The 20,679-nt window shown below is 43.7% G+C and overlaps 1 protein-coding gene across 3 annotated transcripts in view; it reads left to right on the top strand.

Moving 5' to 3' along the window:
- Positions 1-20,679, top strand: part of MRS2 (magnesium transporter MRS2) — a 157,197-nt gene that overhangs the window by 91,813 nt on the left and 44,705 nt on the right. For all 3 annotated transcript variants that reach the window (XM_085607041.1, XM_085607040.1, XM_085607042.1), the window contains one exon: positions 10,298-10,415. In XM_085607041.1, the coding sequence (XP_085463167.1) occupies positions 10,298-10,415 (118 nt within the window). The remainder of the gene's footprint in view (positions 1-10,297; positions 10,416-20,679) is intronic.

The raw sequence follows: 20,679 nt of genomic DNA, 5'->3' as shown, positions 1-20,679 counted from the left end.
CAAAAGTGCTAGGGCCATGATGTTGGTGGTTGTTCCCATATGCTTGCAAAAGCCAGTTTGATTTATTGGTATGATGCACTTTATTGCAGCCCAAGATGTAAGTTCCTCCAAAATTACCCATGCATAATATTTGGCATCGTTGTCAGTCAGGGCGACAAGGGGGTAGTTTTTTGCCTTGACCGTGTCGCCCTGCTTGTAGATAGGGCAAATTATTGATCCCTTCCAGGATATTGGAATTGTTTAATCCGTCAGTACCTGTTTGAAGACTGTTACCATGGTTTTAGTCCAATAACAGGTGTCTTACTTGTACAGAATGTGTGGAATCCCTTTGGGGCCTGGGCGCCTTCCAACCTCCCTTTAGCTATTTGCCTCCTGATTTGGTGTAACCTAATGCTGCAATCTTCTTCCACAGTAGTTAGAGGAACATCTTGATCTAGTATTACTTTGCCACCAATGGTTCTAACGTTGGTGTAAGTAGGTGCATCTTCTTCTAGCTTAGCGGTGGTCACTTTGTCTTTTTCTTGTTGCTCGGGGCTATTGAAGTGCTCATTCAGGAACTTTGCCCAAGACTCCTCAGATAGTTGTGAGTTTATTCCTAGGTGGGTCGGATGTTATAATGTATTGATTGTGCGCCAGAACCGAACGTTGTCTTTACTCTTTGTGTCTTGTAGCACCTTTGACCACAGTGATTCATTTTCTCGTCTTTTTGCAGTCAATTTGAGCTTTTTTTTTAATGGCTTTAGGTTCTCTCAGATCGCACTGCAGATTGTGGTCTTGTGGGTTCCTGCGGAGTTTCCTTAGAGATTGGTCTATGGAATGCTTGAGTCTTTGGTTTGAAAAATGTTGAGGTTTGCTGGGAGCCTTCTAGCCTGAGGCCCCTTTCTCGAGGCTACATTGATGGCAGATATATTACTAAGGGTCTTGGTGACATTTTCCCATGTAGCTATGGGATTTCCTTGTTAGGTGTTGGTTCTATTGTAGAAGAAATGTGGCCAGTTCTAGTAGCTTCTCTGCATACAAAGGATTACACTTAATCCGTCAATTGTTAGTAGTGTATTCTGTGACAGTTGCTTCAGTTGTTAAGAATAGAGGTTTGATTGAGTCTTTGAAGGTTACTTCTTGTGGTAGGTGGTCCTTCAAGTCAGAAACCCCCAGGCAGTAAGAAGAGATTTTGTGAAACAAGGGCAGCATGTAATCGAGGACTGATGTGGTTGCTGCTGAGTGGAACGTTGGCGCCAGCAGGTTATCTTCCTGGAAACGACCATTCAAGGCCCTAAAATTAAGGTGCTGTAGTTCTCTCAGAAAGTGGGTGCCTAGCCTAGCTTGTTTGTCTTGATGGCTTAGCCCCTGTATTGGAATATTCAATTTCTCTGTTAGCTCACATAGCAGGTCGTCATCCGTTGTGGTGCCCAGTAGATGTAAGTAAAAATCCTCTGCTAATAGGACGGTGACTGTCTGTTCTTCTTCTAGGATCCTCAGTAATTTGCTGGTCAATTGTTTGATGCCCTTCATTTTGTTCCTTGGATATAGGTAGACATTAAACATCACTATATGCTATTCTTCTTTATTTGTCCTGAATGTTTTTCTTATTGCTTGAATTTCATATGGGGCTGGGAGGTTTGCCTTCAGCGTTTTAGTGGGTGCCCATTGTTGTTATTGACGTGTATGTTATCAGGCTTCCCATTTGATGGCCATATCTAACTCCTTTCATCACCAGGACATGTTGGGTTGTGAATCCAATTACTTTGACCCCTAGCAGGGCTGCAGTAGTAGCCGCAGTAAAGCAAAACACAGTCATGGGGGCTGCCTAAATTCTTCCAAGTCCAAACCTAAAGTGGCTGCTGGCAACGACACAGAGGTGTGGAGAACCAACATCCCCCACAATTAAAATGCCATTGACTGCCAGGAGGGAAAGCATAACAGATTGTTTCCTTTCTACATAGAGGCCCAAATTGATGAGACACTGGGACAAACTCCAATACTGGATAGGGGCCATGCAGATAGGGTCAGCGACCCTGTTCAGGGATTGTGTCCTTCAGCCACCAGCCCCTCGCTGGCCTCCATAAGCGCCTCACAGGACACAATTCCCAGGGAGCTGTTCTGGTAGTAGAACAAGCTGGAACTTCAGATTGACCTGATACAATCACTGGTAACTCACCTGGCTGAACTAGGGACAAACCTATGTAGATTGGAGGACCAAATGAGAGCAATAATGAAGGAAAAACCTTGCTCATGCTTCCCTAATATAGACAAGTTAAGCATTCTACCTAAGATATTAAGCACCTTAGTGGACACCGTAAAGAGCAATGCGCTAAAGGCCGAGAAAGCTAATCAGAAAATAATCTTTAATACGCTTGAATCAACTACCCCATCTAATCATACATCTGACCTCGCTGAGGCAACAGCATCTGCCAAAAGAATCTACACAAAGTCGGGTCACCTCCGTTCTATCATGAATCACAGTGAAACACAAGGTTTCAGTAAATGTGTTTGCACCCATTCCCCCTACAGCTACTACCTTATCAAGGATAGCTATAAAAAGACTGACGAAGCAGAAGAAGAAACAACATTTATCGAAGCTGAATTTGGCGATGCTCGTGATATCCATTACAACCAATGCACAGGAGGGTTTCAATCCAACAAACCTGTTCCCCATATTTGTGTAACCACCAAAGTCAACCAATCTGCCTCCAGTGGGATGGGCCAAAAAAGTAAATGAAGGACTGCCTACCCCAATACAACATAATGGCCCCACACATAAGCTTCCACCATAGAGTTCCCACAATTTGACGCATTAAGGTCACTAATTCCAGCCCCATATCCACGGGCCACTATCCGGACAAAGCTGGTGGTGCGTGGTCCGACCGGGCCATTGCAGGAGTGCCGGTGTTGAGCCTAATGCTACCTCCAGGAACGGAGAGACGCGTTGTGGACATGGCACTCAGTCGGACAATAATTGTCTAGATGCAAAAACCTAGGCTTTAACATGGGGTAGAAAACAGGGGACCTTCATTTAACTCTAATTCTGTCGTACCTTCATCGAATGACAGAGGGCAAGCACCATTAGTACATATTAAACACCCAGTGCCTTATAACATATCAGAGAGGGAGGAGGAATGGCGTGATGGTTTGGAGCTGGTCTTCGTACCCTCCTACAGTCCTAAAGGCCCCAATAGAGGAAACATTCTGAAGTTGTTTGGTCATTTTTCCTCACTGAATCACCTCACTTCGGATGACCTTGCATGGGTGAGGTGTGATCCACCAACCTTAGGCTCAAACGGAGTAGTCACCACTACAGTGTGGCTGAGAGAGGGCAACAGTGTCGCCATTTGAGTGGAAAAAAACACCTTTTTCTGAATGGGGACGGGGGGGGGGGGGGCGGCATTGAACTTCTAAAGCCTTTGCCATTAAAATACCCATACATTCTACTACAGCAGCCCACAAGACAAGCAACTACGAACACGACGGGAAATACGCTGTATTGCTAATGCAGTGGACAAGGAAACATCCTCCCTAACAATACTATGTACACACAACCAGAGGGAGGTCCATTGTGACAAATCAACCAGCATACATCGTGAGTAGGGGTATCATCCTTAGCCCTGAGACAGACCACTGACACCAGCTCGTTAGAACAAATGCCACATCTAGCATTACAATAGCATCATGGAAAAGCACCAGAGCTAGCAAGCAAGCAAGCAACAGCCTATCTGGAGACCTTGGCCCTCTTCCTGATGATGCCCAGTTTCTATGAAAATTAAGCCGGTGCTTCGACCAAACCTCTACGGTTGTCCCTCAGGATACCTATTTTTCTTCATCAAACTGGAGGCTACTTCAATCAGTCCCAGCTCAACGGGGGTACAGGCAGTCGAAAGCACAGGCATAAAAATTAACCGAAAAACAATTAGCTTGATTCTCGACAACTGTTACCTCAACACTCTCAAAAAAGCCAATACTACTATGATATAAGACCTGCGTGACAGCATGGAGGCGCTCATTCTGGACTACCCATGACACAAAATCCTGTTTATAGGAGACTTTAATATGCACGGACTGGGGAATACCACTGAAATCGTCTCAGTCTAAAGAGGGGGAGGCTATGAAAGACTTCTGGGCAACCAACAAACTGACTTTGGCTCAACAGCAGATTGAGGCACAAGGAATTCAGCGGCCGTTTCCACCAACTTGCAAAGGAATTTTGAAAATTGATTGCCTTTTTATCAGAGCATTTAGCAGGCCAGCTGGTAAATTTCAAAATAGATAAAACAGAATGCGACCACAACTCACCAAGGTTCGCATTAGATTTAACATCTCACATAACTGACAGAATGCAATCATGGGCTCCTCAACTGGGGAGGATCTTGTGAACTTAGTGAGGAGAATTAAGTGCAGACCGTAACACATTACAGCGGTCACTGTCTAGCTAGGCACACAGGATGCCAAGCTAATCAAAAAATGCAAAGAATCCGTGCACCAAGAGTGGGTGCAACCTCATAGAAGACCTTAACACTCATCTGGTTGGCCATGGGTGCAAGTCAATCTGCCCAAGAAATGGCAGGCACTGAAGGCCTCAAATCCATAATAATAAAGCTATCATCTGCACGAAAAGAGCTTTTCGTAAAGCCCAGCGAGCTCGCAAACAAAAGCCTACCACAAGGTCAGCCGCTGCAGTAAAACATATGAGAACGCACTAAAAAAACAGTATAGGAACAAAAGAACAAAATTAACCTAAAGGAATGGTTGACTATCTTCCAGATGCTTAAAGATCAAAACCAGTGTTGACTCTGGGATCACATCAACAAACTAAAAAGCAGCAAAGCAACAATTGAAAACGGTGTGCTGGAAGCTGCATGATTAAGGCATGTGACAGATCTATACATGGACCGGTCCTCTGCCCTCCAACACAATGGACGGCCTGCATCAGCTGATTTCAATCAAGTCCCTACTGCAGAACTAACAAACTCTGATACGGTTGAGATTATGATCATAAAAATTGATGGAGCACTTGGTCCAAATGGCCTTCCAGCCAGTATATTTAAATGTGCTCCAAAAAAGCAGGCCAGGTTGCTATCGCTACTCTTCAATATCGCCTTTTTAACTGCAACAGTCCCTGAAGCTTGGAGAGGGTCTATTCCGTGTCCTGTATACAAGAAGAAAGACCAGACCAAAGATTCAAACTACCACCTAATAGCGCTCTTGGACTTAGATGTCAAAGCTTACGCTCGTGTTCTCTTGGAACAACTAGAGGCCTGGGTGCTTCATCACTAAGTCCTGCCGTTTTCAGGCTTCCGGGCTGTGGCATCCACCGTGGATAACATCACAGCACTATCCTTCTTGAGACATCAAGCCACACTAAGCTATCAGCTACCGCTCTTTTGCTATTTCATAGATTATAGTGCGCCATTTAATAGGGCTGGCCATGCAACCCTATGGAGAAAACCTGAAATTTGAGATGTACCCCTAAAGCTGCTAAGAGCAATCACCTCATTGTTTACAGGGACATGGGTCTGTGTGAAAACTGTAGCCAGTACATTCACACACACAAAATCTATACCAACCGCGGTCTAAAGCAGGGTTCCGTTCTGATTCCCCTGCTTTTTCATTTTTGTACCACTGATTTGGCAAAGTTCATGGAGACCAGCTGCCTATTACCCCTAAAGCTAGGGACCACCATACTTCACATTATCCAATATGTGAATGATATTGTGCTAATGGATCACACCGAAGCAGTAATCCAACAAGCAGTGAAAGCCCTGAACTCCTATAATGCGGATAATCATCTCCTGGTAAACCAAGACCAGACATATATTCTCAACTTTGGGAGACACTCACTTAAAAAGCACCTAACCTGGCACCTGGGTAGTATGACCTTTTACACAGCTAGGAAATATACCTATCTGGGAGTATGGTTTGGTGAGAACAGAAAACTCAAGGCACACATGTAATCTCTGAAAAAAAAAGGTGGTGCAGTTACTCACCGTATCAACCAATTGAACTTGCTACTCAGCATTGCATCCGACGCCCCTATATTCAGGGTTATCAATGCAGCTCTCCTTCCTGTCTTGCACTACGGGCATCATGCGTATTCAGTAACCTTAGTTTCTGTCTTGGAGCAGATCCATTGTACCGCCTATAGGAAAATAATTAAACAGCCACGATACACGTGCCGGACAAGAATAAGAATGAAATTTGGCCTTGCGAATCAATCTCTAGGCTGTAAAGCCTCCCTACTAAAATATCTGGACAAAGAAGGCTTCCGCTAACTCACGAAAGGTCCATCTGAAATATTATCTTTGAGGCTCCAGACAATCCGTGATCTAATAATTGAAAGGGCCCTATTTCCTCCCTCCAAATACAGAAATCAGCCCTACGAATGGAGATGTATCATATACAGCGTGGAAAGAAGTAATAAACAGGCAACTGATGGAATCCTCAAGGGAGCAAGACCTAAGGCCACTAGACAATTCGGCTCAGGTTCAGACCTTGAACAATTCCTACTTGGCGAGGAAGCCGCCCGCAACCATACCTCCTGGAAACCATAAATGCGCAAACACGTTGGAAGTTCTTGTTCATGCGACTTTAAGCACTACCAATAAATGACTTCAGCCCAGCTTGGGTCAGCCAATGTGGAACAGGGGAATGTAGGCTGTGAAGTTAGCTATGAATTGTGGATGCACTTGTTATGTTGCTGCCCCCAAATTAGACACCCAACAGAGATCACTGGCCATGGCGACTTTTCGAGCACATGGAGTGCGCACGTGCCAGGAAGCTTCCCTACCATGTTTTACGCATTCTGCTCCATGAGTCCTGGCGAGATTTGCTAAATTAGTAAACAAACTTAGGTTCTAGCTCTGCCTGCCAACCGAATCTACGCCCAGCCAAAAGCAAGTCAAAACACTGATAAATCACTATTTCACCTGTGCCGAACTGGACTACAGGCCCAGGGCTGGCAAGTGATCTAAATAGGGAATGGGACTGTGCAAAATATTTTTAATCTAGATCTGGGGGAGCAAAATTGGTTAGCACATATTAATCAGCCTAAGTATCTATTCTGTCAACAAGAACAATTGTGGTGTGGGCAGCTATTTTAACCTTTTGAATTGGTTCTCAATAATTCCTTGAATTTTACTAATGTTATTGATACTAAGTCTCATCAGATTGTGTAGAGGCAAAAGTCTCTGCCTTTGGGAAAAAGTGTCTCCTTTTAAGTTGAACAATGCATGTAGGCACTTTAATGTTGGGAGGGCATAGATCAGTAAACTGATGATGTCTCACACTGAAGGAAAATGGGGCACCGCCAACTCTGTTTCTTTTAATTGCATATTTATTTGATATTTGCACACAGTTATTATGGTTTTTATTGACCAAACAATAAAGTTTTCTACTACTATACAATTCGTCCAGAAGGTGGTTTCAAAATTCCATGTTATCAAGCAATCCACCTCCCAGCCTATTTTTTCAACATCCTAAAACGCAAGCAGAGAGAGCATTGCACACCCGTTAGATGTACTAAGGGCAATCATGTACTATTTGGAGAGAACAAAGGACATCAGGAAAGGAGAACAGTTCTTTGTATCCTTCATGCATGCTAGGAAAGGAAATCGCATTCAACAAGGAAAAAAGGACCAGCGCTAACCTTCTTAGGCTGCGTAACGTTAGAGGACATTTGCGCTGCAGCTACATAATCATCAATACATACCTTCACAAAAACTACGTCATGCAGATCAACTCAGAAGTGAGACATAGTACTGAAGCATTTGTTTGCAAATACACACTTTAAAAAACAGAACCAACCCACATGAAGGAAAATTGCTCTGTAATCAATGCATAGCATATGAATCCAAAAAGGATTCATGCTGCAAAATTAAATGGCTATTTACCAGGAGGAGTAGGTATTCAGCTTGAAGAATTTTCTGGATTCACATGCAACCCACCCACCTCCATCAGTAGAGGTGTATATACAAACTCAACTCAAGAGAACACAGCCATCTAGAAGAAGAAAAAAGAATCTGAAGACGGAGACTGTGTCCAAGGATTTCCAGGGCATACTTCTGACATCACAGAAGGGGGGTTTAAACTCAAATGGTTGACGAAACCCATGGAAAAAAAAGACTTCAATGAGACTTTTCCAGACCCAACCCGCAGATGGTGGAATAATGCAAAGCATGTAAATCCAGAAAATTCTTCAAGCTGCAAAACTACTCCTACCGGTAAGTAACCATTTTGTTCCACATGCTGACAAACCCTCTTCCAAATCCTTTTTTGCAAATTGTTTCTATCCTTCATCTCCTGGCTTTATGTACTGAAGGGGAGATCGCTTCCTTTGATTGAATACAGTTTACCAAAGCCAGAATATTCTCCAGGAACGTTACTGTCAGAGTTCCAGAGCAACTACGTGTGCCACACAACTTGCTTTCTCTAAGCACTGTTTTTAAGTGCTTCTCCATGGGTGAAACATGTTTTTGGCAAGGGTGGGCTCCTAAGCAAATGCTTTGCTTATTTCTCTGCCTGCCCAGTGATGTTTTTCATCTTGTCTTTTTTTTGCTTTTAATAGTTGTGGCAACTGTGCATAGGTTGGGAGTAAGTAAGACCCAGAACATAGGGGTAGGATATGTTCCCCTTATATTGACTCTTACTCCTCATTCCTCAACTGTGTCGCACTCCAAACATGATCCACTTTGGCACTGCTTAAAACCTTCACACCGATATGCTGCATTTTATGAAGTTTTTTCTAAAGTTGGATGGGAACATGGCTGCGTGGGTTGTGATACAAGCATACACATGCAACAAAAATCTCTGAATTTAGCGGCTTTGCACTTCAGTTTCTTATCGCACTAGGTGTAGTTGAGAAATTCACACTGCATGCAGTATATGGTGGCTTCTGGGTAGAACTTAAGGTCCATCGACTCACTGGTTGCTAATCAAAAGGCCCAAATGAGGTGAATAGTCAGTTGTTTAAATATTGTTTTAAAGCTGCTTCGCGGTTTTTCAGGGTGAAAACTGCCAATTTTTACATAAGTAAAATGGCTAGAAGCTGAGGTGAGCCTACAAAATGCTCTCGGTTTCCATTTAAAGTGACTTGAGGTAAACCTAGGTAAAAGCTCTCAGAATAGTAACATCAATTCAACCAGCCTTTCACCTATAACCATCCTTCATCGGGGCTATTGCATTGGACTCCGACAAAGAGAAGTGTGTGCATAGCGTTAACATGAGTGCCAACTGCCTTGAGCAAATCTTCATTCAATTACCAACTGCAAACAATGTGTTTTCTCTTTTTTGAAGTATTTTGGCAGGTACTAGACTTGTCGTAAGGTGTCATTATTTCTCTATGAGTTATAGTTGGACAGAGTGCAATTGAATACCCACAGTTAAGGATCCCTTTAAGCTAGAGGACTTCCTGGACGAAATAGAACGTCCTCCAGCCAGGCGTCTCTACTATACGTCCGGTATGGAACTTTACCTGTCCGGGCTTTTACTGCAAAGTAGGAGCATGTATTATGGGCAAATGAGTTGCATTGCCCGGCCTGTGGAGCTCAAAAAGAACCCATTGAGCACATTCTCTTCTTCTGCCCAGTCTATGTATCGCAAAGGAGATGTTGAATTATTCCACTCTGTCAGAAACTGGGAGTTAAGGAATCACTCAGGATTCTGAAATACAACACATGCAGGTTGTCAATCTTTGTTCACTCTCGTTTTCTGATGAGTATGTGCAGAATAAGTATCCCTTATAAGAGACTTGTATAGTGGCGAACATTAACATGGCAGCTGTACAATCGTTGGAGAATAGGAAGGTTAATACTTGATGTATAACACGATTAGGATTAGAGTTGTATATTCTCTTAACTTTTTAGCAGGTGAATAACCTATTTTATTGCCAAGAAAAGCCAAACTGGCTTAGCTTCAGGATAGCTGGATTTTCAATAATGTCAACAATTAATTTAAGCCTAGGTAGGTATTAGGCACCCCCAGACAAATTGCATTAAATCCTTACGCTCTTAGAGCCCGCTTCATAGAAAGGAGTCATAGGGTGCTTCATTGGTTATGTTATTATATTGAATTTTGCACATTTGTATTGTAAATGTCAAATGTTTTATGTATGTTTTATTCTATGTGCTTTTATGAGAGCGAGAGAGACTCTTTAGCAATAAGCATTAATCATATTATATAACATTCTTACATGATTTCTTTTTTATAAGAGAGTCTACAATTGTAACCCCATACTGTAGCAACAAATGCTTTTGACTTCATCCTAATGTATCCTTACTACAAACCAGACATTTATTCTCTTGTGTTACAGCCATCGTAATGTGATGATGAGGTTGAATTTACAGTTGACCATGGGCACCTTCTCTTTATCCCTGTTCGGATTAATCGGTGTAGCTTTTGGCATGAATTTGGAGTCCTCGTTTGAAGAGGTGAGTCCTAGTTGCTTCAGCTACCTAAGTTGGGAGTCAAGTTTGCTCTTCTATGGAGGCTGATGCTTCATTCACACAAAAAAGGGACATTTTAAGAGATCGGAGCTGTTAGTAGCTATAAGGGCTTTTAAAATACTAAAGCTGTATAGGCAAACGTTTTTTTCTTTGAAATTTATGACTGTCTTCTAGATGGGTGCAGAGGTATTTGTGTGAGGAAAGACGATTCCAAGTTTTTTGAAGTCTTCCTTAAACAGTAAGAAGGAAAAGACTGCTACCAGGGAGACGGAAAAGTTAAATACTTTTATTCCAAGTTCTTCACCATGGGTATTCTCTCTCTATTCATAAATGTAGAGTATAAATGCGCACGTGTACAAACCCACAACAGAACCAATTTATTTTAAAGAACTTGTTTTCCTGCTAATTCATTAAGTTTTTTTCTGTAATGCAACATAAGGTGCTTTGAGGTGCCTGCAATGTAGGTTTGTAAAAAGATTAGCCACAGACGAAGTGGCATCAGACCTAAGCACGGACACAGTGAGTGCATTTGCTATTTGTGTAGTGCGCAACATGGCCACAGAGGGGGTAAACTAAGAGTTTTCAGCCTTGCGTAGTGCCTGCAGATTTCACAGTGGAATCCTGCATCTTTCCTTCAGGGACTTTGCTTTGATGAATTGCTTTGCTTTTACTCTGAAAAATATAAGGGTACCTGACCTGGTGTCACGCTCAGATGAGTTGACACTCAGAAATGCAGCCTATCTGGTTCTTAGTTGCCTGTCTGGAGCCAGTAGGAGCTTATGAAGGGCAGGGCCTCTGAGATTGCTTAGATGCTCTAGAGAAACACCTACCCGTATCATCATGCAAGCTGTGCTGTCATCCGTGGGTGGAGACAGCGACACCATAGTCCTGCCAGCATCTCTGGTGATACTGTAGTGTGATGTATTGTTTAAGTTATGTTTCTCACTTGTCATTGGCCTGGCAGGAGTCCTCTAAATTTACCAACCTTGCTGTTGCTCAGTAAAGGTTTGCTTGAACACAGGCCACTTCTCTGCCCTACTAAATGGAAACTGTGTGCACCATAGGGGAAGGGGAGCAGTGAGTTTAATTTTGCCTTTGTAGTAATTGAACATTAACTTGATACATGGCTTAGTAAACTAGGAACACTTTTGAGCACTTTTTTTTCTGCTGCACATTGTGTACATGTTTTATGCAGTTGATACTTTACAGTTCAAGATGCTGCACATGCATTAACTGGAAATGTAAACATCCCCTTCACTCAGCTGTTTCCACAGTTCTGATTTTGGCTGTGTGACTACTGGTATTAAACTGTTAAGGAGTGGTAGTCTGAGTAGAGTGACTGTGTAAGGGTCTACAGTTTAGGCATCACATGATTAACTGGCAAGTCTAAGCAGCTAAGGACCCCTCACATAGCATCAAAGATGTTGAAGCTCCCCTGAGGGGTCCCGCAGGGGTCCTCCCTCAGCCCCACTCTTTTCAATTTGTACGTCTTCCCACTTGCTGAGTTGGTACGCTTGTTCGGCTTACAAGGTTATCATATGTTGACAACACTCAAATTATTAGCTCCATATGGGAATATCAGCCTCTGGTAGCAGATAAGATTAAACAGTGCATAAATGGCATCAGTGTTTGGATGAAGGGCAACTGTTTAAAATGAAATGCCGTAAAAACTGAGATTTTGGTTTTTGGGGCTCAACATTCTGTGTGGTCTGAGCTTTGGTGGCGAAGGGCATTTGTCCTTTACCGTCTCCAGTTGAATCTGCAAAAAACGTGGGGGTTATTTTCGATAATACTCTTAATTTTGACCCTCAGATCAGTCGGGTGGCCTGCTCTCGTTTCTTCATCATCATATCCTTGAAGAAAATCTTCACTCTTCTCCTCGTGATCTTCGGGTTGCAGTGGTTGTTGCCTTTATAACATTGCACTTAGACTACTGCAATGCTTTTGCTGAACAGACTTCAGGTCATTCAGAATGCAGCAGCCCGCATTGTTTTAAATGTGCCTAAACATATCTCAGTGAGGGATGGTATTTGCTCCCTACACTGGCTGCCAGTAAGAAAGCAGGTGATGTATAAAGTCCTTTGCATGGTCTTCTTGGCTGTTTCCCATCAAGGGCCTGCGCTTCTCAGAACAGCTTTTCAGTGGTACACATCTAAAAGACTACTTAGATCATACTCTCTCAGGAATTTGATTGTCCCCAGATTTTGCAAAACCAGATATGGCGGCCGCTTTTCTTGGTGGCAGCAGCAAAATTGTGGAATACTTTATCTAAGCACATTGCGGCCCTGGAGTGTTTGTCAGTGTTCCGGAAGCAACTTAAAACCTGGCTCTTCTCTCTTCTGTGAGTGTGGCTTCTTGGTCTCCTTCAATTGTTTCCCAATATGCACTAGCGATTTGATACCTTCAGGTTTAGTGTGCTTTATAATTCTTATTCATTCATTCAAATACATTGTTTATACCCATGGTGATGGTGAAGTCAATATTTTAGAACAATTGCATCTGTACAGGTATGTCCCAAAATTATACCTTTACTAATATTGGAATTTAAGCAGCTAAAATACCACTATGAAAGACAGTCCGAGATCTACTTATGTGGTGGCCCAAGGAATCTTATTATGGGTATTTCTCACAAGGTTTAAGGCACTGTTAGAAATTGGGTCACTGGTTGATCTGGGTGTGAGCCCTGGTCAAGCAGCAATGCCAATCCTAGTCCAGGTAAGACACAAGCAACCCCCAAATTAACCTGTATTCACCCCCTGGTAGCTTGGCACAGAGCAGTCAGGCTGAGCTTAGAGGCAATGTGTAAAGTATTTGTGCAACACTTCAAACAATAAACCAGTGAAAATACTACACAAAAAGATTCCACACCAAGTTAGAAAAATAGAGCTGAATCTAATAAATAAAACAAAACCGAAATGACATCCAATTAATAGAACCTAAGTTATTGAATTTTAAAGTTTTTAGAAAAAATAGCGGCAAAAGGCATAAAGCACCAACTGTGGATATCTAGTTGTGCCTGGACAAAGCCTAAAGTTCAGGCCGACCGCGACAGATGCGCGGGCTGGCTATGGGGACCAAGTTAAGCCTGCTGAACAGAGAACCTTAAATCACAGCTGTTATGATGCATCGGTTCCGAGATGCAGCGTGGCTGTTGTTTGAGGTCCTGTTGCGTCATCATCGACGAGGGCTTGTAATGGAAGCCCAGAGTCGGAGATGCAGTGTGCTGTTGGGGTGATGTGCCGATTCCGAGGAGCTGCGAGGCTGCGATGCAGAGTTCGACATTGTCTTCGAGGCTGCCGTCGACGTGATGCAAAGGCCTACACCGTGGATGCGTAGCACAGCGGCGGTTCGGAAGGCAATACGGGCTGCGTAGGCGATGCAAGCCTTTGCGATGGGTCCAATCAATGCAGCAACAGAGATGTGTCGGTTCTGCTTGAGGTTTCACCGCGTAGCAGAGGAGATACATGGGTTCCACTGGATCCAAAGAGGCTGGTAAAGCACCCTAAGCCCACTTTCAAGGGTCTAGGACTGGGGTGCCACCACTTGGCAGGCTGGACTCACATATGACAAAGACCAGGTCAAGGTTTTTGAAAGCCTTTGATGTCCCTTAGGCTTCAGATCAGGAGGCCAGCCAACTAGCCCTTGGAATCACTCTGGGTTATGGGTTCAAGTGATGCAGGTGCAGTCCTTCTCACCCAGGCAAGAGGGTAGCAGGTCAGCTCAGCAAAGCCAGAGTTTAGCAGTCCTTATTCCTGACAGAGTATCCACAGGTCCTGAAGGATACTGAAGTGGTAGTGTCTGAGGCCATTCTTTTATTCACAGTTGTGCCTTTGAAGTGGGGAGAAACCTTTAGAGGCATGCCAATGAAATGCACAGATGCCCTGCCTTCCTGTCCCTGGCTCCAGACTAACAACAGGGATGCAGCTCTTTGTGTGGAGACAGGACACAGCCTATTCGGGTTAAAGGGAGGCTGGGCCCAGCTCCTCTCTCCCATCCTGCCAGTGATGGCCCATCCAGTCACACCTAAGCTCCAATTGTGTGCGGCTGTCTAGGAGTAATACACAAAACCCAACTGCTAACTACCAGTCATGTAACCAGGGAGAGGCTGCAAGCAAAAAAATGGCTAAGGCAAGAAAACATTTTTAGAATTGTAATTCAAAATTGTACTGCACCATTAGTTAGGATTTTAAATTCAGATTACTAAAACACCAAACATGATCCTGTTGTTATCTCTTCCCCTTTGGTAAGTACACTTATAAAATGTAATAAGGCAAAACCAATGTTATCCTATGAGAGTAATAGGCCTTACAGTAGTGAAAAACAAATGTTTTTCACTACCAGGACATGTCAAACTTAACTCTATATGTCCAGCTTTTTAAATACACTGCACCCTGCCCTTGGGGTGTCCAGGGCCTTAAAAAGGAAAGTTTGGGCCTTTCAAAAGGTATATTTTGCCAGGTCGACATCGCAGGTTAAAACTGCACACGCAGGCTCTGCAGTGGCAAACCATTGACATGTTTAAAGGGCTACTTAAGTAAGTGGCATAATTAGTGCTTCAGGCCTACTAGTAGCATTTAATTTACAGGCCCTGGGCACATGTAGCTCCCTTTACTAGAGGCTTATAAGTAATTTAAATATACCAATTGGGTATAAGCCAATGTTATCATGTTTTGAGCAGAGAGCACAAACACTTTATCACTGATTAACAGTGGTAAAGTGTGCAGACTCCTAAGGCCAGCAAAAGTAACACCGGCAAAACATTAGGGGGAACCATGCCAAGGCACCAGATATCACAGTGATTTGGCATGTTGGAATGATGGAGACTACCTTCTTCCACATGGTTTGTGATCCACCATGGTGTAGCTGGGGGCAGGGTGGATTGCGGCAATAGTTGTAAGCTGTGCAATAGCACACATCACTTGACAAGGTGGGGCACTACTTGTTATGATGCTGATTGCCAATATTTTCAAGTCCTTTATTCCTCGCAGCCAGAGTTCATCACAGCACATTATAAGCTCTAAGCATCTGTATCAGATTTATGCCTTGATTTATTTATTTATTTTGCACGCGCACTATTACTGTTTGAGACAGGCAAATCAATCTTTGCCTCACAAAAGTTAGACAAGCTGAATCTGCTGGGCTAGGTCCTTGCTAAGTGGAGGACAAAGAACAGACAGGTTTCAGACTGGCCATGGATGCAGTCAAGTCTTGTTCTCACAATATTCATGTGTACATCAACATCACTATATAAAGCTAAGCTTGCCTTTCAACTCCGCACTGGCCTATTTGGCCTTACTGCCTACTTTTCTTGTTGCCATAAGCATTCATACAGCTACCTGTAGGCTTCCAAGCCTAATTATTCCCCTACTTAGCATTTAGTTGGGTAACAGTGTGGAAATGTGTAATATTTTACCTAGCATAAGCGACAGCCATTTTCGCATTTAGTTGGGTAACAGTGTGGAAATGTGTAATATTTTACCTAGCATAAGCGACAGCCATTTTGGCTGTGGTGTTCATTTTGTTTCCTTCGTAATTCTTTCGTCCTCTGCTGCTCTTCTTTTCACTCTGCTTGTGTTATCTATTTTAGTTGACTTCCTGACTCAGCTAAAGCAATGTACGTGCTGGGGGTTTGTAGCTGCCAGTACACCTGGTCATAGATGTTATCTGTCGACCATTTACTGCTGCATAAGCATTTTTGCTCCCCCTCCCACTTTGCTGACCAAGTGGTTATTCATCTGACCTTGTTTGCTGATAACTATTTCTAAAACTTGTTCTTCCTATTTCTGTTCACATGCTTACAGTGCAGAAAACCGGTATAAAAGGGATACAGTTTGTGAATTCAGTGTACTACCTCATTGCAGCACTTGAGAGTGTTGTGTGGATGTGGTCCCACTCATGAGTAATTAATAAACTTGTTATTTATTCCAACTCCAGTGATGATCTCTATTTTGTTGGTCTCTGGACCCGTGGACAAGAGGGTGACCCTGCACCAGTGTGCCCACTTGTAGACACATTTTCACAGTTGGCGCCCGACACGTGGAGTGGTCTTGATGGAGGATAGAAATCTTACTGAGGAAGGGCACTGCACGAGGAGACCTTTGTCTTTGCAGGCCAACGTGACTATTCCGGTTTTCCCGATTTGACCCTCCAGGTGGTGGCTGGTCTCAACTGAGGTTTTCTTTGACGCAATTTTGAAGTGACCATTAGGTCGACCAAGAGATCGGCAGATGGGAGTTGGGAGACTTCTGTTTGGTAAGGTCGCTGAAGCGGCACTCTTGATTTGTTAAGCCCGGGCTTTTTGTTGGAATTTGTTATTTTTCTCTTTTTGAAATATTTGTTTGGAGTAGTAATATTTTACACATATTGGTAAACGCATGCCTGTTCTCAGCACACTCCGTAGGTGGTGTTGCTGCTCTTGTGGTACCAAAGTAAGCTTGAAAAAAAGTCAGCTGGCTCTGCCAGAGGGGACACCTAATAGAGACATGTATGACAAATATGGTATTTCTTCCATAATGTACGGTACACTGTGGAACAAATACACAAAGAAAGATTCTGATCTGCAATGGCTAGTGAATGGGTCATTCGATTTTAAAAAGGTTCAATATGTAAAGCAGTGTTTATTTTTTTTTAAAAAGTAGGCAGGATATGTTTGATTGTGTGCGTATGTGGGAGAAAGAAGTACGAGAGAGAGCAGAAGCTATAGCAGAAAAAAAACAACGAAAAACGATATATCAAAAAGCGCTAGAATTAAAAAAAGAAAAGAAGGAAAACATAGAAAAAGAAGATGGGGAACGTCGATTAGAGGTAAATGGCCAGTACCCTATTAGGCACGCTATTTATCACATACTTAATAAACCTCAGGATGACTGCATCCTGTTAGAACGTCCCCCACCCCGTATAAATTTCCCACTCCAAGTGCCCCTGATGAGGTTTCCGACGACGAGCGTTTGTCTTCAGATGACAAAGGACAAGATAAGCAAAATGGGCAACAGACTCGCTCTACTTTGACTAAAGCAGAAAAAGATAAATTAAAAACAGCTGCTAGAGAGGAGGTTTGTCGGCCTCACACTGCATCTGTCATCGTAGCTATGGTTCAACAGTGGCAAAATATGGAGCAATTTTATTTTGTAGAAAAATTTGCTTGGGAGGTAATATTTGATTATAGACCAATTTCTCAGGAACTAGAGCCAGCTGATATAAATACTGATTATAAACGATTAACAGAGGGGACTTTCTCTTTTTCGACCTTATATGATATGATTAGACGAGTGGTTAAAATACGAGATGCAACATTACGTTTGCGAAAGGAGCAAAAATTAGCTAGAAAACAGAGAGGTATAGGAAGCAGTTCAAACTCAAGCACAGGATGTAGATGCTCCGGTGGAAGAGGTTGCACCCAGTAGTACTACAGTTGCTATAACACTTATGCATGAAGCTGCACCCCTGTATGTTCCTCCGAGGGTGCGGGAACCAATGATGATAAAACTTCGGATGATGAAAAGGGATATTTTATATATAATTGGGTTTACACTCCTTGGAGTAGAGCTGACTTGATGGCTCTTAAAGCTGCTTTGCCCAACCCCCGGAAAATTCCTGCCACCTTCTATTAGATGGTGGAAGGAGCCATTAGCTCCTGCATTATGACCGTGCCAGATTATTGATATGTTCTTCTGGCTTATTTTGCCTCCTGATATGTGGAGAACGATATGTAAAATAGATGACAATCTAGCATATGGTGATACCTGGGAACATTTAAAACAAATAAATGCGGAACGGGAGCCTGCGCTGACACCTCCGAAGGAGATATTAGATATTCCTAAAGCTATTGTGACTAAGTTAAAGACTCTCATACCCCCTAAGAAAATAGATTGGACTACGTTAGCGTCCTGTAAACAGATGAGTCAGTTTTTTATTTCTTTTCAAGGTTTGAGGAAACATTCTATGATTTTAGTGGTCAGTCATTGGCCGATGATACGGTTAAGCATTTGGTTGTCAATAAATTTGTCGCTAATATGTTACTGGAAATAGCTAGTCGCTTAAAGGCCAGCGAGAGTTCTTGGACCACGTTTTCCCAAGTTTCCCTTTTGACTATGGCCCAATATTATGAACGACAGGAAAAAGGAAGCAACAAGCAGGGAGGATAAGAAGGTTAAATAATTAAAGGCGAAAGTTATGTTGGCTCAAGTATATGGTCCACCATTTAGGGGAGGTGTAAGAGGCAGACGTGCAATGTATAAACCTGGGGTGCCCCCCCTCCCTTGAGCACACTTGTCCCCTGATCCGTGTGCTTATTGTAAAGAGACTCTGCATTGGCGTTCTCAGTTCCCTCTTTTGCGAGGTCAGCAGTACCAACGGGGAAGGGGTAGTGTGAGAGGACGCCCAGGGAATTCAGGAAACAGGGGAGATACAAGAGCTGGTCCCAGGTTTGAGGCAGTTGAACAAGGACCAAATTATTCTAATACTTTTGATAGACGAAATCAATACCAAATGTCTGATTATTCTGCTGATGCCCTTGCAGATTCCGACTATGCATAGGGATGCCTAGGATGGGGTAAGGAACCAGTTGAGGTGCCAGTAGATCAAATGGATCCTTATGTTGATGCAAACGTCTTGGGATCTACTTGTTAGATCCACTGTGAGGCCTTAGGATCCAGGCGATGCACAAAGGGGTCCGCCTCCCGACGTCCCTAACTCTGAATAATGCAACACAGAGTATTAAGGCAATCAGGCGAGAGAAAGGAATTAGGGTAGGAGCAGCAGGGATGAGGAAACCTGTAACAAAAGAACACACGGTTAACACAAGGCCTACACAACTCTGCTACACTCATATGGTCTCCCTACCTCTGTCTATTACCTAGGGAGCCGTTAGTCAATGATACGACAGTCCCGTGTACCAACATAGAGATACGTCTCTCCAGTAAGAATGCTGCACACCTACAACAAGAAAGCAAGACAGGTCAAACCACCATCAAGCATGCTAGCAGTCAAAACACGAACACCCTGCCTCATAAATACCCATAATCATTCATTTCATGCTCAACAAATATATATATCAAAATGGAGAAGGCTACTGATGCAACCCCCATCAGCCTTTAGTAGTCTCGAACTCCGAAGCCAAAAAAAACCGAAGTAATCCAAAGTAAAAGTTTCCCTGATATGCGGAAAGGTCACATGAACGTCTGTTCCTGAGGCGTAAGGTAGACTTGGTCAAAGCCCAGCATAGAGTCCTTCAGCACAATCCATAACCCAACGACCTTATTCCTGCAGAGGAGGGGAGCCAGGGAGGCTGGACAGGACAGCGCTTACGTCAGCGCCCTCTTACTGCCCTACGAAGTACCAAAACGCCAGGAGCTACAAAGAAGGGGGAGCCAGGGAGGCTGGGCAGGACAGCGCTTACGTCAGCGCCCTCTTACTGCCCTACGAAGTACTAAAACGCCAGGAGCCACAAAGACGGCAGCGCTTGCCTCAGCGCAGTGCCTGGATACGTGCTCCCAGTCATAGAAGCGCATTCAATAGCGCTGACACGGGAACGAGTTCATGTTCCTTCGCACGATGTCTAGAGGCCAGGGTTAAGAACAGCAGAGACTGCAGCGCTTACCGCAGCGAGATGTCTCTTCACAGTTGTCCCACCAACACAGCGCTTACCTCAGTGCAGGATTTAGTCAGGCGGCGCGGGGGTGCCTTCCGACCCACCGCTTCAGGAACCAGGAAGCCGTGAATCCTCACGGCAAGTAATCACCCAGAATTATGCGCGCGGATGTCTCGCGATGCCGCGTAATGACGAGGAGGCCCCGCCGTTGGGCGGGGTGTCTGGGAGTTGTAGTCTTCCTCTCTACGCGTTGGTAGGCGCCTAGACTCAGCGCCTGACACTACTGATCGGTTTCTGGTTAATACAAGAGCTACCCATAGCGCCCTTGTCTAAAACAAATTGGTTCCTAGGGCTCCCCTGTCTGGCACAATGATAACATCGATAGGATTCGATGGGACACCTACACCTAGCCCGCTTTCACAGCCACTTGAATTCTGACTTGACAAATTCACTGCAGAATGTCCATTTTTGCTTTCCCCTAACACGCCGGACAACATTGTGGGTATCGATATACTTAAATATTTTCGTGCCACAATAAGTTGTCCTCCAGAAGGTGTGTGTGTTATTTTAAATAACAATTATCCAATGGTTGAGAGATCCTGTCTCATCAATGAGGATGCCGCTCTGGCGTCCTTACCTAGTGTGAAGAAGGAACACTGT

Source organism: Triturus cristatus, chromosome 5_2 (assembly GCF_964204655.1).
Source record: "Triturus cristatus chromosome 5_2, aTriCri1.1, whole genome shotgun sequence".
Lineage (NCBI taxonomy): Eukaryota > Metazoa > Chordata > Amphibia > Caudata > Salamandridae > Triturus > Triturus cristatus.
Note: the sequence above shows the minus strand (reverse complement) of the source record. Positions and strands in the feature narration are given on the sequence as shown.